The following is a 16,242-nucleotide window of genomic DNA, read 5'->3' as shown; positions in this document are numbered from 1 at the left end:
AACTCAACTAACACAGCCCCATCACTTTATAGGTGAAGAACCAAGGTCCAGAGGGAAATGATTTGTCCAAGTTCATACTGCCAATTAGGGAATGAGCCATAAAAGGACCTAGCATTCTTTCTACCACCATTCTTTTGGGAGGCATTCTATACTGCCTCCCAAAAGAATGGTGGCCCAGCTTCATGACCATTGGGCAGGATATGAGCCTCTGAGGAGGTGTAGGATAGCACTGACGGTTGTTCTATACATAATGAATAATACGCTAAATGCATAAAGGGTGATGAACCCTGGGGTGAGCTGCACCCCCACATTGAGGGTCATATGATGCTGTGCACCCTCAAGCTAGTAAGAATCAGTCCATAGCGAGAATTGGCGAATTTCCCACTGCATCATGATTTGGAGCTCTTTTGCTCCCCTTTGCTGCCTTCTTGAGGGTTGTCACATATCACATAGAAATACTTCTGGAGCAGAGATGCATTTCTCATAATCTCTCAGATGAAAGAGCACTGGAGAGGAAAGGTCTGTTGGTGCCTGTCTGGCTTGATATTGAGGAATGAAGATAAGGGAACTCACCCTCATAGTGCGTATGTGCCCGGCACTGAGCTTGTGGTATAGTGGAGCGTGGTGGTAAGAACATGAACTTTGGGGTTCACTCTGAGCTCCTCCACTTGTGTGACCTTGGACAAGTCATTTTGACCTCTCTGAGTCTCAGTTTCATCATCTTAAAATTGGATGAATAACCCCCACATTGCAGGATCAAAGGAGACAACGTACAAAAAGAGGCTAACACTATTGCCTGGTACATAGTAGGTACACATAGTTTGTTCACAGTGGTGGTGGGGGTGATTAGAAGTGTTGTTTAAACCCTTGGGTAGATTGGGGCAAGTGGCCAGTCCATGAGCTCCTTGAGGGGTTGTATTCCCAGGGCAGGGCCTGGTAGACAGCAGACTGAACACATGTGTGCTGGGTTTGGGGGTAGGTGGGTGGTGAAGAGATCGGCCTGCCTGGAGCAGAGGGTTAGTGTTAGGGAGAGAGGCTGAGAGGCTTGGCCTCAGTTCTGTAGGCATCTGGGGAGTCACTGAAGTCAGGTCCCTCAGGCCTTGTACCTGAGAATAATTGGGCCAGGCCTCAGAAGCTCTTGTTGCTGCAGAGGGAGATGGAACATTTTAATAAATGTGATAAGGCACGCTGTGGCCCTGGTCCTCTGTTCCTTCAGGGCGCTGAGAAGGCTAAGGGTTGGTGCTACTGGCATCTGCTGAGCATGTACCATGTGCCGGGCACTGTGCCAGGCTGAGCCTCACAGCCACACCCCATAAAGGGAGTGACTCTCACCGCAGCCCACCCCCAAAGCCCCATTTTACAAGGCAAAGCACTGACACTCAACAAAGTGAAGTATCTTCCCTAGGATTCCATGGCTTGTGAGTAGTGGAACCGGGAGTGCTGTGGTTGCAGCACCCTGTTGCTTGCCTGCCCCACCTCGCCAGCGGGGCCTCCTTTCATTCTTTCAACAAATGCTCCCTTCTGAGGCCCACCTGCTCCTCTCCCTGTGTGTACCTATGTCATTTAGCGCTTAGCATAGGTGGACACTCCCCTCACTAAAGCCATGTCCTGGCTCTCTCAGCTGAGGACAGAGTCTGTGCTGTATTCATCTCTGTCTCCTTTGCAGCATGAGCGAGGGTGGGAGGCCTGAGGTGAAGATGGAGAAAGATGATGAAGGGGAAGTCCGTGTCCCACACGCTCCCACTTTCAACTTCCATGGTCCTCTTCCACCCCTTCCCTGCACGCAGTGGACACCAGCCCCACTGTCCTGATCCTCCCTCCCCTACACACACACGTGCGCACACACACACGTACACATGTGTGTGCACTTGCGTATACACTCTCACACTCTTCTTGGGAAGGCGTAGTGGGAGGGGAAGGGTATGGTTCAGATTTCACTCATTCCCTGGTTCCCTCAGTGATGTCCCAACTCCATTCTCTTCTCTTGCCCTTCTTTTGCCTCTAAAGAGGCCTCACAGTGAAAACGGCAGACCAGTGTAGTAGAAAGGAGCCCAGCGGCTGACTCATTTATCCCCTCAACCTCGTTCCCTTCATCTGGAAAATAAGCAGGTTGGACCAGGCAGTTGGCAAAGCCTCTTCTGTGGTGTTAATAATACCTGGCATTTGCCTACCGGGTTCCAAAGGGTTTAATTATCCCAACAGCCCTGTGAGGATCGGCCTCATGTCACAAATGGGGAGACTGAGGCTCAGACTCAGAGAGGTGAAGTGACTTGCCCAGGTCTTGGGGCTGGTAAGTGGCAGAACCAATATCTGAACCTAAGTCTTTCTGTGTTTCAAGCTTGGGCTTTGCCCCGCCCACGGCTGCTGGCTGCCTCGAGGAAAGCCACGCTCCTCACTGCGATCCACTAGGCCCCACATGGTTGGTTCCTGGTGCCTCTTTGACCTCACTTCTGACCACTCTTCCCCTTGCTCACTGCACCCCAGCACCACCGTCTTCCTCTCCATCCCTTCAGCTGGCGAGGCACTCTACTGTCTCTCAGCCTTGCACTTGCCATTCTCTTCTCTCTGCATGAAATACCCTTCCCCTCATTTTTGTGATGTGCATTAGGCCTCAAGGCCCCCAAAGCCACTCTACCTAGGACAGAGGGAGAAAAGTAGAGAGCATATACTGACTGTTTTGGTTTTTTTTCTCTGTTTCCCTTTCAGATCTGATGGTGAGAATTCCAGAACAGTCAGGTCAGTACCTCCTTTCTTTAGTACTAGTTGGGAGATGGGGCAGGGCCTGGGGTGGGAGCCTCTGGTTTGTAACTGCAGGATCCATGGGCAGGGGGAGGGGCCAACTCAAGGGTGTCTTCCCTGTTGGTATTAAGGGTGGCTATGGAGTGGGAGGGCAGTTGGGGGATGTGGCAGCTGTGGGGAGGGGGTTCAAGACTGTTCCTTAGTCTTTCTGACACTAGTTGACTTGGGGGCTTGGCTGAACACCATAGGGGCTCATAGGAGCTGCCCAGATGTGAAAGCTGAGAGGTCAGCTCTGGACCCAGGACCTTTTCCACCTTCTCCTCCCGGGGGAAGAAGGCATGATTGATGCTGAGCTTCCCTGGTCTAGCGTTCACATTCCACCCTGAATCTGTGCCAGCCCTGAGTAGTGGGATTTGAATGGACTCTGGATGTAACACATTCTAGACATTATGAACTATACATTATGGCGACAAGGAAAATTGTGTGTGTGTGTGCTTGGTAAAAAAAAGTTTACAAGCTTTGGTACGTTTTATTTTATTTTATTTTTTGTTTTTTGTTTTTGTTTTTGTTTTTTGTTTTTTGGTTTTTTTTTTTTGTTGTTGTTGTTGTTATTGTTGTTACTGACCCATTGGTAGACATAGTAAGCTTTAAAGATGTGTTCAATCTGCCAGTTGGGGAGGCAGGAGTAAAACTTGGGTAAAGGTAAAGACAAGGGACCTTCGTGCATTTCCCAGGCCTTACCCCATCAGAAGCTTCATGAAGGCAGAGGTGTCAAGTATAGGGATTATATAGGAATGATGAGGGTGCTCAGGATAGGACCCACTCAGCCTTAACATCTAGGCTGGGGGCTCTGGGATAGGCCACTGAGCTGAGCTGAGCCCAGGCAGCAGAGGCACAGATGGGTACAGTCCTTCCCAGCCACAGCTGGCAGTAACATAATTGGCACCTTTGTGAAGAATAGAAAAAGATGTCCCATTCAAGGGCACCCCCTCTGAGTGGCTCCATTGAGCATAGCATGGGTTGGATATCAGCCCCTGTTCGTATCCTTTTGGCTGTGACCTTTTGTGCAAGGCACAACTTGCCCGACTCTATGCAGCAGCCCTGGTCCTGTCATTCAGGCAGGGGATATGGGCTGGGGACACAGGATGCCAGCATACAGACAAAAGTGTCTAATGAGACACCCTCTGTTCTAGCACCCCAGACAGGGGATCTGGGGTAAACACACGGATACCCAGAGCCAAGACTGGGCCTGTGGAATGAACACACACGGGCCAGCCTTAATGTAATCAGTCCCTTAATGCAATCAGTCCCAGTGTCCAGGAAAGGGGTTTGTGACAAGACATAATTAGACCCAGCATGCAGCCAAGGAGCATGTCACGGGCACAGCTTGTCCTAGCACTTAGGAAGGCACCTGTCTAGCAAAGGGAATAGATCTCAGTGTCCCACCGTGAGTTTGGAGAGAGGCCACCTCAGCTGACCCCGAGCACGGGGCTCCTGCAAGCATCCCCAGTGATGTACCTGCTACTTGTTGAAGAAGAAGATTGAAAACATCTCTAGTTATCAGCTCTTCCCAGCAAGGAAGTTCCTGGGACACAGAGCTCAGGACATTTAATAATGAGCATAATCATAAGTCATGTGATGATATACATTTGGGCCTTTACAACTTACAGAAGTTGTCAGGGACTTTCTTTTGTTTGATCCTCCCAGTGACACTGTAGGTAGAACCTGGGCTGACCTTATCATCGTTTTACAGCTGAGGAAACTGAGGCTCAGAGTGGTTATAGGTTTTGCCTGCAGCCAGGCAGCTAATATGTGGATTCAGCTAATATATGGATCCTGAGCCAGGATTCAAACCCAAGTCTGCCTGGCGCCAACCTAGAGTGCTACCCATACCATCACCATGGGAGCTCTCGACAGCCTGGCAGATAATAATCATCATCCTCATCCTCATCCTCATCCTCATCCTGATATTAGCAATTATAGCAATCATCATTTGTTCCTCACATACTAACAACTTGGAATATAATGCTCACAACAGCCCTAATAAGCATGGATTACAATCCCTGATTTACAGATCAGGGGAAGAGGTTCTGAGAGAGTCAGTGCCTTGGGCTGTCTGGTTCCAAAGCCAGCATTTAATTTATTCAGACACGCTTCCTGACATCCGTCCTGGGCCCACAGTCAAGGAGGCTATAGGGGCCTAGAGAAGTCAGCATCTGGGAAGCGAGGGTCAAACTCAGGCTATGGGAAGGGGCTAAAGCATGGCGTGTGTGGGGCAAGATCTTGACAACATGGTGGGAAGGCAATTTGAACTTGCAACCAGGGCTGGGTAGGGACCCACTTGTAAATTTTTGAATCCGCTCCAGTTAGGGTGAAGGAGAGCTTCCTGGAGCAGGCAGTGTCTGAGCAGGGCTGTCAGGGACTGCCATGCAGATTTGCATAAGGAGGGTGTCTCCGGAGGTGGGATCAGCTTGTGGAGGAAAGCGAGGGGGGTGGGTTTAGACACAGGGAGCGATCCGTGGGGCTAAAATAGAAGGTTTAGGCAGGAAAAGAGCAGTAAGGTCAGAATGCGGGTCAGAGCTGGGTCACAGCGACCTTCTGCCATCAGTTGGGAGCTGGGGAAAGTTGGAGGAGAGAGGCGAGGCTCTGTGGCATGGGAAGGGCAGAAACATTGGATCCACGCACAGGCCTCCATTTGGGGGTAGGTTGCTTTCTAGTTATGTGACTGGACAATCTGCTCGTCTCTTGGAATCCCAGTTTCCTCATCTAATAAACGTCATGTGTGCGTGCATGCGTTTGTGGAAGGGGAAGGGCTAGGGGGGTAGAAGAAACACCGAGGAGAGGCACTAGGCCTGGGCTTTTATGGGAACTGAACAACAAGGAGAGAGCAGAGTCGGTAGATTGCAAGCCACCCTTGGCATGACCCAGGCCTGAGGACTTCTAAGTATGGGATGCCAGAGGAAGTGTGGTGTCTAATTAGAGCAGAACAGCTGGTGATGGCGGTGGGGGGTAGGCATGGGCAGAGAAAGGTGCCTGGACTTCTTGTGGATCCCTGAGAAGTTGTCACAGATCTGACCTAAAGGCACCTTAAGCCAAAGTCCAGAGAGGGATTGGCCACGGCTCGAGGTTACAAAGCTAGCTAGCAGCAGAGCCTGCTTCCTAGCTGTGCGCTCTTTGCAAAATCACTTAACTTCTCTGGTTCTTAGTTTCTCATGAGTAAAATGGAAACAATAGTCTTGACTTTTCTGGGTTGATGAGAGAACTTAAAGTAAAGCAACGCTCAGTGTGAAATAGTGGCGCAACAAACTGTAGTGTCCTCCGCTTTCCCCTAACCCAATCCGTTGTCATACGCTATGTAGTCAGGCTGGAAGAATGTGAAGAGGTGTAGAACTTGAAAATAGAGAGGGCAGGAGGGGCCTGATGAGGCCCTCACCAGAAGATGAGGGGGCCCAGGCCTAGAGGCACTGCTGCAGTGAGGGTCAACCTGAACTTGATGGCTCTGGGGACCAGGCTGGGGTTGCTAGACACGCAAGGATGAAAGCGGGAGGAGGTGGCCTGTTGCTAGGGAAGGAGGGAGGGGGTGGGGGAGCTGCTGACACCCGCAGAGACAGGGACGTCCCTATGGCAACGGGAACCACTGCAGTTGGAGGAGAAGTGGGAGGAGGAGCCTCCCACTCTGGGCCTCGGTGCCCCAATCTGTCCTACAGGAGTTTGGATTAGATAATCTCTTGTTTTGACCTCTTGGCAATCTGGGATGGCCAAGACCTCATGAACGATCTGTGGCCCTCCCATCCACATGTCCAAGACACTACCCGTCCCCAGAGCCATCCAGCTGTGATGCCTCCCATTTGGCTCAGCCTGGTTGCCCACCTTGCCCTGTTCCTACCACTTCCTTTGCCTGGAATCTTGCCACTAACTGCTTCCCAGTCTGGGGTTGCCGCAGACACAGATGAGCCAGCTCGGGTCAGCCCAAATGGGAGCGTGATGATGGGGTAGACAGTCATTTTGTAAGGACAGAAGTCTGGAGGAGTCAGAACTGGATTCTGACAGTGGGGCAGAGGAGGAGGTACCTTTCCAGAAAGCTAAAGAAGGGCAAGAAGGGGTAAGAGATTTCTCTTCTCCTCCCCTTCCTCTCTGTGTTCTGCCACCGCCTGGCCCAGCCCCAGGAAGTGGGTGACCCCTAAACTGGCTGAGTGCCTGGTTGGCACCGAAATAAACTTGCCTTCTCTCTCTTCCCCTCCCCTTGCCTCTGTCCCCTCTGTCCTGGCTTTAATTAGCAGCCCTGGGGATGAGTCACTTGGCAGCTGGGGAGGGAGGCTGCATGGAGCTCAGTGAAGCTTCGACTCCTGCCCTGAGCCTTACGGGCAGCACCTCTGTGTTCATGCATGTGGGTGTGCACTGCTGCATGGCAGTGTGGCTGTGAAGAGCAAAGTGCAACACTGCATGCTGGCACATGGCCCTGCATGTCAGGGGGTCTGCAGAGAACCATATCGGGTTGCTGCTGCGTTTGTTTCTGTGTACCACTGAATGTCAGCATGTGTGAGCGTGTGGCTGGAGCGTGTGGCTGTGGTTGTAAGTGTCAGGGAACAAGGGAGCTTCTGGGTGAACAAACACAAATGCTGGACAATTGCATTCACCCCTCTCTACCTAAGCGTTCTTTATGCAATTTTGCTTACACAAACCCTGCACTTACATTCCCAATTTTCACTTGTCTTAGTCTGGGTACACTTTGTTGTGAGGAATGGAAGCCCACTCAAGCTAGCTCAAGAATAAAGGGCTAATGAGGGGGACTATTGTGAGGCTACATTTCACAGAATCTAAGAACAGTTAATGAAATACTGCCAGGCCTCACACCAACTGGAAGTGGGACCAGGAAGTCGAGGACCAAGGTTGCTGTCTCGCTCTCTGCATCTCCTGGGCCCATGTCTCATCTTTCTCCATCTCTCATGGCTTGCCTGGTCCCTGTCATCTCTTTTTCTTTTTCTTTTTTCTCTTTTTTGAGATGGATTCTTGCTCTGTCGCCCAGGCTGGAGTGCAATACCATGATCTTGGCTCACTGCAACCTCCACCTTCCGGGTTCAAGCAATTCTCCTGCCTCAGCCTTCCAAGTAGCTGGGACTACAGGCGTGTGCCACCATGCCCAGCTAATTTTTGTATTTTTAGTAGAGACGGGGTTTCACCATGTTGGCAAGGATGGTCTCCATCTCCTGACCTCGTGATCCGCCCACCTCAGCCTCCCAAAGTGCTGGGATTATAGGCGTGAACCACTGCGCCCAGACTATCATCTCTTTTTCATGGCCTTCTCTCTCTGGACCAGCCTCCTCTGCTTGCCCATGGCCTGACATGGCCACCAACTTGGAAGCTATGTGACCTTTTCCAGCTTCAGGATCCGCCCCTCCTGCCATTGAACTGCAGTGATCCTCCAGCCTGTTGGTAACACAAGGCGGCAAGGGGCCATGTGAGATAATTGATTCCCTTAGAATTGGATGAGAGGAGAGAGAGAGAAAACACTTGGTACTTCGTGTTTCTTCTGCAGTAAGCACAGTTTTTATGTGTACCCAAGTGAGGTCAGAGCCTGGTCGGCTCAGAGGCAAACGCTTGTAAGATTGTTTTTGGTTCCTATTTTATAGCAAGGTGACCTTTGCTCACTGTGCTTTCAAGTTCCATATCCTTGCATCAAAACATGCTGTTTTGTCTAAAAGTGCCCTCTTATTTTATGCCGAAAAAGCTTTTAAATGTACAGTGAATATTACCATTGCTACCAGCTTGTGGTAATTTTTCATCACCTCAGAGCAACTGGTATAAAGCTACTGATGGGACAGCTGCTACCCAGTTCTTGGTGGCCTCAAGAATTTTGACATTTTATGAGTTCAGTGACTGAATTTATAGTTATCTCCAGTGTATAATTACAAGTACACATTATCAATGTTATCAGCTTGACGCTGGAGCTTACTTTTCCATTAATACCAACCCTGCAGGTTTTACATTAATTACAGAAGGAATTAATGACCCTTTAGACAAGTTTTCACCTATGAATAAAGAGTCTGGAACCAGCCGTGCCAGTAATGACTGTTCTCCAGACACAGGAGCGATGTCCACAGCTCTGGCCTTGGCCCTGGCCTTCCATCCTCTGGCCGAGATTAAGGGCTTCCCACCACCTCCTCAGAGGCCTCCTGATTCTGGCCTGGCACACAGTAGGTGCTGTTACTTTTAATAAAATTGGTAGTTTTATTATTGCTGTTAAAGCCATCTTCCATATCTAAATGGTAAACCTAAGTGGGAGACATTATCCCAGGTTCTGAGCAGTCTCCTTCAACTCCTCCCCCTGCCCTTTTCTCACTGTTCCAAATAGTAATAATTGCTTTGAGTCAGAAAATGTCTGCTAAATATCAGGTACTGTTACAGAGCACTGGAGACACATTATCTTTAATCCTTGTGGCCACCCTGCTAAGTAGGGGTGACTTACAGGTGGGGAAACTGAAACCTAGAGAGGTAAAATGACTTGCCTCAAGTTGTCCATCCACACATCCATTCATTTATTCCTTCATTCAAGGATTTATCCAGTGCCTACAATGTGCCAGACGCTGCTAAATGTGACTGATGGGGTGGTGAGTAACAACCCTGCTGTGATGAAGCCCACTGTCAGGTCAGGAAATAGACAAGGAGGCAGACAATTACAGACAATTATAAGGGAAGTGTAGGGTGCTGTGGGAGCACCATGGAAATATACCCAACCCAGCCTGAGGGCCAGGGAGGCTTCTCCAAGCCGACATCTAAGTGGAAGCTTGGAGCATGAGCAGAAGTTAGCCAGGGGAGGGGTTGGCTGGGGCAAGGAGAAGTGCAGAGTGTTGCAGGCCAGAACTGCGAGAAGAGTGTTTGGCACCCACATTTGTGAAGAACTAAAGGAGTATCTGCAGTGAGATGGCATTGTCATGAGAAATGGTCTGGTCTGGAAAGGGAGCAGAAGGTTTATTGGGAGGCTGGAACTGTGGTCCTGGTTGCTTAGGTCCAGAGCTGAGGAGCTGCAGGACCCAGCAACAGTTTCCATGTGACAATCGTGGGCCTGGGAGCCTCCTGGGTCTGCCTGGCCAGCAGCAGGCTGGGATGCTAGTGGCCACAGTGCCCTCTAGTGTCCACTGGCCCATCTTGCAGCCTCCACCTCTGTCCATTGTCCCCCATCATGTGTGACCGGGTGCCCTGGTGCTGAGTGCTGGGGACACTGGGATGAACAAGACACAGAGCTCTCACAGAGCTCCTGACAGAGAAGGGGCAGCAGGCATCTGAACACAGTGTTGAGAGAAGCCAGCTGAGAGAAGAGCAGGGTGGAGGGACACAAGGGAGGTGACCCAACCTGCTTGGGTGGGGTCAAGGCAGGTTCCCAGAGAGCACAACATCTAGCTGACTTTTGAAGAACAAGGGGGAGCCAGCCAGGTGGGGAGATGACAGTGGGGGCACAGTGGGACAACAGAGGTACTATTACAGAGCATTTGACACAAATTCTCTTTAATAAGGCTTGGAGCAGCAGAGTGTAGCTGAGAGTTGCAGGTGCTTCTGTCTGGGTGAGGTGCAGGTTGAAGGTGGGGAGAAGGCTGAGACTAGCTGGAGGTGTGGGACAGGGGCTAGCTCACGGAAGGTTCTAGGATGCCTGCCACCCGCTCATCACGGGCACTTAGCGAATGGAATCATGTAAGAAGCTTCCTTACCCTTTGGGATCACAGACCCATGCGAGGATCTGATCAAAGCTAGAGGTGTTCTCCCCGGAAATTAAAGCTTTTCATACAACTTTAGGGGCTTCAAAGATACTCCCCACCCCACATGCCTGTCCACAAACCACAGGCTTCCAAACTGCTCTTCCTATAGATATGGAAACCTGCACGGAGGCCTCCAAGGCTCTGCATGCTGGGCCCCCACCTTCATCTCCAGTCTCACCTTTCTCCCCTGCACTTTTCCCTTCCCACCCCACCACGTCAGCCCCTTCGTGCTTGCTGGAATTACCACCTCAGGTCCTTTGTCCGGGTTGTTTCCTCTGCCTGGAATGCTTTCCTGCTGCCATCTCTACATTTTGCTCAGTTGAATTGCATTAGTTGATGAATGTCTGTCTCCTCTCACTTGGATATAAGCTCTGTGAGAGCTGGACATAGTCTACCCTTAGCCACTGCTGTATCCAGCACTGGGGATAGTGCCTGGGCCACAGTATCTGTCGAATAAGCACGTGAAGGCCCTACCAGTGCCCCGTGGCTGGGTCAGGCTCCTCACCCTTCATTCCTTCCTCCCTTCAGACCCTGGTGGGTCATCATCTGAGTCTGTTCAGCATGCTCGGCTATGACTTAATTCCAAAAGTGGTCCCAGGTTCAGGGATATTTTCTTAGCAATCTTCCTCACTGTCCCTGAAACAAGCAGGCTTCCCGTGGGTCTCCTCTGCCTCTCTGGGAGCAGGGTCAGACTCTCTCAGGTTCAGGCTGAGACTCTTCACCATGTGCACACTTTGTCTACCTACCAAATCCCTACAAGAACTGTGAGGTAGGAATTGCCATTCCTCTTCTATAGATGAGCAAACTGAGCTTCAGAGGGCTTACCCAGCTAAAAAGTGACAGGGCGAGGACTTGTACCCAGCTTTACCAGGCACCAAAGTTTAGGTTCTTTGTCTCACCAGAGAGGGAAAGGGGCTTACCCAACGTCACGACAGCATCATCCCTTAAAGCTACCACTACACTTTCTTTTTTTTCTTTTCTTTTCTTTTTTTTTTTTGGACAGGGTCTTGCTCTGTCACCCAGGCTGGAGGGCAGCAGCGTGATCTCAGCTCACTGCAACCTCCACCTCTGGGGCTCAAGCGAGCCTCCCAAGTAGCTGGGACTACAGGTGTGCGTCACCACGCCTGGCTAATTTTTGTGTTTTTGTAAAGTCAGGGTTTTGCCATGTTTCCCAGGCTGGTATCAAACTCCTGAGCTCAGGTGATCCACCGCCCCCCACCCGCCCCATTGCCCCCGGCCTCCCAAAGTGCTGGGATTACAGGCATGAGCCACTGCACCCGGCCCAGCACTACACTTAATGTCTCTCCGCTCCTGCCAGGTCAAGAGAGTCCAGCTCTTAGGGCAATAACTACAAATGGGCACAAGGTGAAGCTGCTGCAGGAGATAGGAGAGTTCCTCAAGGAGAGTTTTAAAAAAAAAAAAAAGGCAGGGGGGCTAAGGCCAGAGCCCTGAGGACCAGGGCTTTGAGGGGTGGGCAGAGGGAGAGGAGGCCACCAAGGACCCACAGATGCCAACGTTGTGGTGGTCCGGAGAGCCTCTCTCTCTCAGTAGCTTTGGCTTTCTTGAGAGGAACCAGCTGCCCCAGCAGGGAGGCAGGAAGGCTGGCCTGTTGCCTGTCAGCTTCTATTTCTTCTAGATCACTGGCCCCCTGGCCCCTCCCAGGGCCGCCTTCTGCTCAGAACAGCCAGCGGCCTGGGCTCCAGGGCCGAGAAAGGACAGGAGCACTTTGAGCTGGACCTGTGATATTCTCAGGAGCCCTACATCCTTCAAAGCTGAAAAACTCTCTCCTTTCTCCAGTCCCGCCCATGTGGAGGACAGAGAGGTTGCTGTAACAGGCAGGCAGGGAGCCAGGGCACCTGGAGTCTACTCTGACTTGCTGCATGAACTTTAGTAAGACCCTTCTCTCCAGGCCTCAATTTCCCCATCCGTAAAGTCAGGCTGGGCAGTTTCCTTGGAAGAACAGCCTCTTGGCATTTCTTTTGATTTTCTGTCTTCTCTTCAGGAAGCATTTCTCTCAGCCAGTCTAGAAAACAACACAGAAGAGTGAGAGCTTATTGCAGTGGGAAAGAATATTGACTGGGGCCCCATCTTGATACCCCAAAATGGGTGATTTGAATTTTACTTAATATGCAGAGTCCCAGAACAACTCCTAAACATAGTCTCTTTAACTGTGCTGAAAATAAGGATATTTGTGAAAAGCTTCTCTGGAAAGGTTTCTGTATTCACAAGGTAGCAATATGGCTGAAGGGGCAGATTCCAGGTTTGGGAATAGCCAAACCGGGTCTTGATATTGGAGTTCTGCCACTTACTAGCAGTATTACTTCACCTCTCTCCATCTCAATTTTCTGTTCAGGAGACTAGAGCCAGCGATACAAACCTGATGGAGTGCGTGGGGAGATTCTAGCAGAGGTGCACTGAGGGAGCCCAGCCTGGGGTTTGGCCCAGAGGAGGGACTGAGAGCTCTCCAGGCCGCTTCCTTCTCGGAGGGGTTCCCAGCCCTCCTGGAGGAGTAGGGGAAGGAACAAAGTTTCCAGTTGCAATCTGGCCAGCAGCCCAGCTGGCCTGGCCCCGCCTTCTTGGTTCCTCCTTCTAGGGAAGGGCTGGGGAGGAGGGGGTGGTGACACGGTGGAGACACCGGCTAGGCCAGGGGGCCTGCCCTTGGGACAGGTCCAGACCCATGGAGCCCCCCGGGAGGAGCAGCAGGTAGGAACCTGGGCCCCGCAGCCTGGCCCCCTCCCTTCCTGCCCAGACCTGGACCCAATCCCTGGGCTGCTGATTCAGCAGCCTCCTGGCTTCCTGGTTCCTGGCTCCCTTCTTGGACTCTGAGAGGCCTTTGGCCTGGGGGAGGGAGCCAGTTCAAGTGGGAGAGGCCATGGGCATCCAGGTGCCCAGCTCTGGAAGGACCCTGGAACCCTGAGCAGCACAGCTTGTGGCCTGTGAGGGGTGAGCTTGGCTCCTACCCTGCTCTACTAGCCTTGTGTGCAAGGCACTGCAGGGCTCCAGGCTCGAGGCCTCTGAGATTCTAACACCAACATTTCAGCAGCCTAAGGGTCTCTGAGTCTCAGATTCAAAAGAGATAATGAGTCAAGGACTTGGGTTGGAGACTGGCACCTGAGAAGCAGTCGCCCTGATGATGATTAATTCAGAACCTTCGATAAGAAGAGTCTCAGATTCAAAGATTCTCTGTAAGGTTCTCAGATTTGGACATCCTCGAATTCACAGCTGGCCTGGCCACGTCTCCTGGCTTTTACATGGGCTTTTGAATGGCCAGGCCCTGACCACAGTCTGCCTCTATGGGCTTGTGGGGGACAGGGGCTGGCTGACCTGGAGAGGTCGGCTGCACTCCCAGCTTGCTCTGGCTCCGGCTGACTGGCACACCTCTGGCATCTGCGCTGCACTGGGTAGGGCAGGGACCAGGCCCTCAGCCTCCCTGCCCTGCTGTGCCTCCTCCTTCCCTTGGCCATTCTCCAGACTTTAATCGCAGGAGGCACAAGGTGGAGGGGTCTTTGAACCCTGCAGTAGGGGTGGTGGGGGCGCAGCATCAGGGGTGGAGTGTGGGCCCTGCCTTGGGGTGGGAGGGTAAAGCACTGGCCTTCAAAGCAAAAGACTCCTACCTGGAACCACCCCATCTTCTGCCTCACCCACTCAGCCCTGAGTCCCATCCTGTCACCAAGACCACTGAGACCTTGTCAGCCTCCTCCGCCCTCACCCTTCTCTGCTCTGGCGCTCTCTGCCTCTCTCTGGCTTCTCTCTGTGTCTTTTGTCTCGCCCTTTCTCTGTCTTCCTCTTTCTCTGTCTTTCTCCTTTTCTGTCTCTTTCGGTTTCTCTCTGTCTCTCTCCCTCTCTTCCTTCAGTGTTCCCCCTACCCACCCACCTGGGTTCTCCCCCTTCTTTGGGCCCAGAGCCTCTCCTTCCTCCATCCCTTCTTCCCTTTCTGTGAGTGGTCTTCTCTCAGGGGAGCCCCCATACATCTTTCCCCCCTCTCTTTCATCCCCCCTTCCCCTGCCATCCTCCCTACCCCTGTGGCGTCTGGTGTGAGGAGGGCTGCCTTCCCCCTTCCCTGCTGTGGTGTCCCAGCGTCTCTGTGGCTGAGGTCCCCACGGAGTCACCTGGAACACAGGAGGCCCAGCCCGGCTCTTTCGTCTTCACTGCCCCCTGTTGTCATTGTGTTCTGTATGTGGTTCGAGTGCCGTCCTCTCTTTCTTGACTTTGTGGTTTTTTTCTTTTTTTCTTCCTGCCTTCCTTCCTTCCTTCCTTCTTTCCTTCCTTCCTTCCTTCCTCCTTCCTTCCTCCTTCCTTCCTTCTTTCCCTTCTTTCCTTCCTTCCTTCCCTTCCTTCCTTCCTTCCCTTCCTTCCTTCCTTCCTTCCATCCTTCCTTCCTTCCTCTCTCCCTCCCTCCCTTCCTTCCCTCCCTCCTTCCTTCCTTCCTCTCTCCCTATCTTCCTCCCTCTCTCCCTTCCTCTTTTCCTTTCTCCCTTCTTATCTTCCTTCCTTTCCTCCCTCCCTGCCTCCCAACCCTCCTCTTCCATTTCCCATCCTCCATTCCTCCCAGCCTTCCCTTTTCCCCTCCCACACTCACTCTCACCTTCTTGTCCCCATCGCCCACCCTGCCACTTCCCTCCCTCCCTGTCTCTCTCTCTGTCTCTCTCTCTCTGTCTCTTGCTGTCTCTCAGGTCCACAGCGTCTCATACTCTACACCAGTATTGCTGTCCTACTCAGGTCCTTGACTCCATGAAGCTTACCCCCTCAGGCAGGCTGGCAGAGAGCAGGTAAGAGCTAGACCCATCCCTCCCCCAATTCCTCCTCCTTCCAGGCAAATAAACAGTGTCATTGCCAGCCCCTCCCACCTCCCTGAGCCCCCGCTGTGCCTGTGGAATGGGTGTCCGAGTGTATGAGGAGAGTGCCTGGGAGATCAGGTCAGGAGACCAAAGAGGACATTCAGGATCTATCTGTAGTTTGTCCTTCCTTAAAACAATCCTTCCCTGGAGACCTGCCCAAGAGGCCTGAGTGGTTGGTCCTAGACTATGTGAAATTCCAGCTTTTTAAAAGGATAAATAGGAGTTTGCCAGTTGGATAGACTGAGGAAGGGCGGTTAGGCAGAGGGAACAATCTGCCCATATCTTTGGAGAACGTTATTTCTTTTTTTTTTTTTTTCCCGTGGCGGAATCTTGCTCTGTCGCCCAGACTAGAGTGCTGTGGCGTGATCTCAGTTCACTACAGCCTCTGCCTCCTGGGTTCAAGCAATTCTCCTGCTTCCGCCTCCCGAGTAACTGGGATAACAGGCATGTGCCACCACACCCACCTAATTTTTATATTTTTCTTTTAGTAGACATGGGGTGTCACCATGTTGGCCAGAGTTGGTCTCGAACTCCTGCCCTCGTGATCCACCCGCCTCGGCCTCCCAAAGAGTTGGGATTACAGGCGTGAGCCACCACGCCCAGCTGGAGAACATTATTTCTAAGTTAATTAGAGAACCTATTTTATGTTTTCTAATTACAACTCAATAAAAGGAAATATTAACAGCAACAGCAAAAGGGCTAGGCCCTCCTCCCCATTTGAAAGTTTAAAAATACTTGTGCCAAAGAGGAAATAAGAGTGGAATTTATAGACTGTTTAGAATAAATGTCAGTGAGAATACTACAAATTGGCCGGGCGCGGTGGCTCACGTCTGTAATCCCAGCACTTTGGGAGGCCGAGGCGGGCGGATCACGAGGTCAGGAGATGGAGACCATCCTGGCTAACACGGTGAAAC

The 16,242-nt window shown here is 51.7% G+C and overlaps 2 protein-coding genes across 3 annotated transcripts in view; both read left to right on the top strand.

Annotated features, from left to right (window-relative positions):
* Positions 1-16,242, top strand: part of IQSEC2 (IQ motif and Sec7 domain 2) — a 90,149-nt gene that overhangs the window by 28,228 nt on the left and 45,679 nt on the right. The window contains exon 2 of the mRNA XM_011946591.1: positions 2,707-2,736. Coding sequence (XP_011801981.1) covers positions 2,707-2,736 — 30 coding nt within the window. The remainder of the gene's footprint in view (positions 1-2,706; positions 2,737-16,242) is intronic.
* LOC105514904 overlaps positions 13,095-16,242 on the top strand; it is a 16,224-nt gene continuing 13,076 nt past the window's right edge. Inside the window, exons 1-2 of one of the 2 annotated variants that reach the window (XM_011946564.1) lie at positions 13,123-13,193; positions 15,164-15,259. In XM_011946564.1, the coding sequence (XP_011801954.1) occupies positions 13,168-13,193; positions 15,164-15,259 (122 nt within the window). In that variant the 5' untranslated portion in view covers positions 13,123-13,167. Of the gene's footprint in view, positions 13,194-15,163; positions 15,260-16,242 lie in introns of both variants that reach the window. The other variant, XR_001002234.1, reaches the window with a different exon arrangement.

The sequence above is a fragment of the Colobus angolensis genome, unplaced genomic scaffold (assembly GCF_000951035.1).
Source record: "Colobus angolensis palliatus isolate OR3802 unplaced genomic scaffold, Cang.pa_1.0 Scaffold250, whole genome shotgun sequence".
Classification (NCBI taxonomy): Eukaryota; Metazoa; Chordata; class Mammalia; order Primates; family Cercopithecidae; genus Colobus; species Colobus angolensis.
This window is presented reverse-complemented; position numbering and strand designations above follow the sequence as displayed.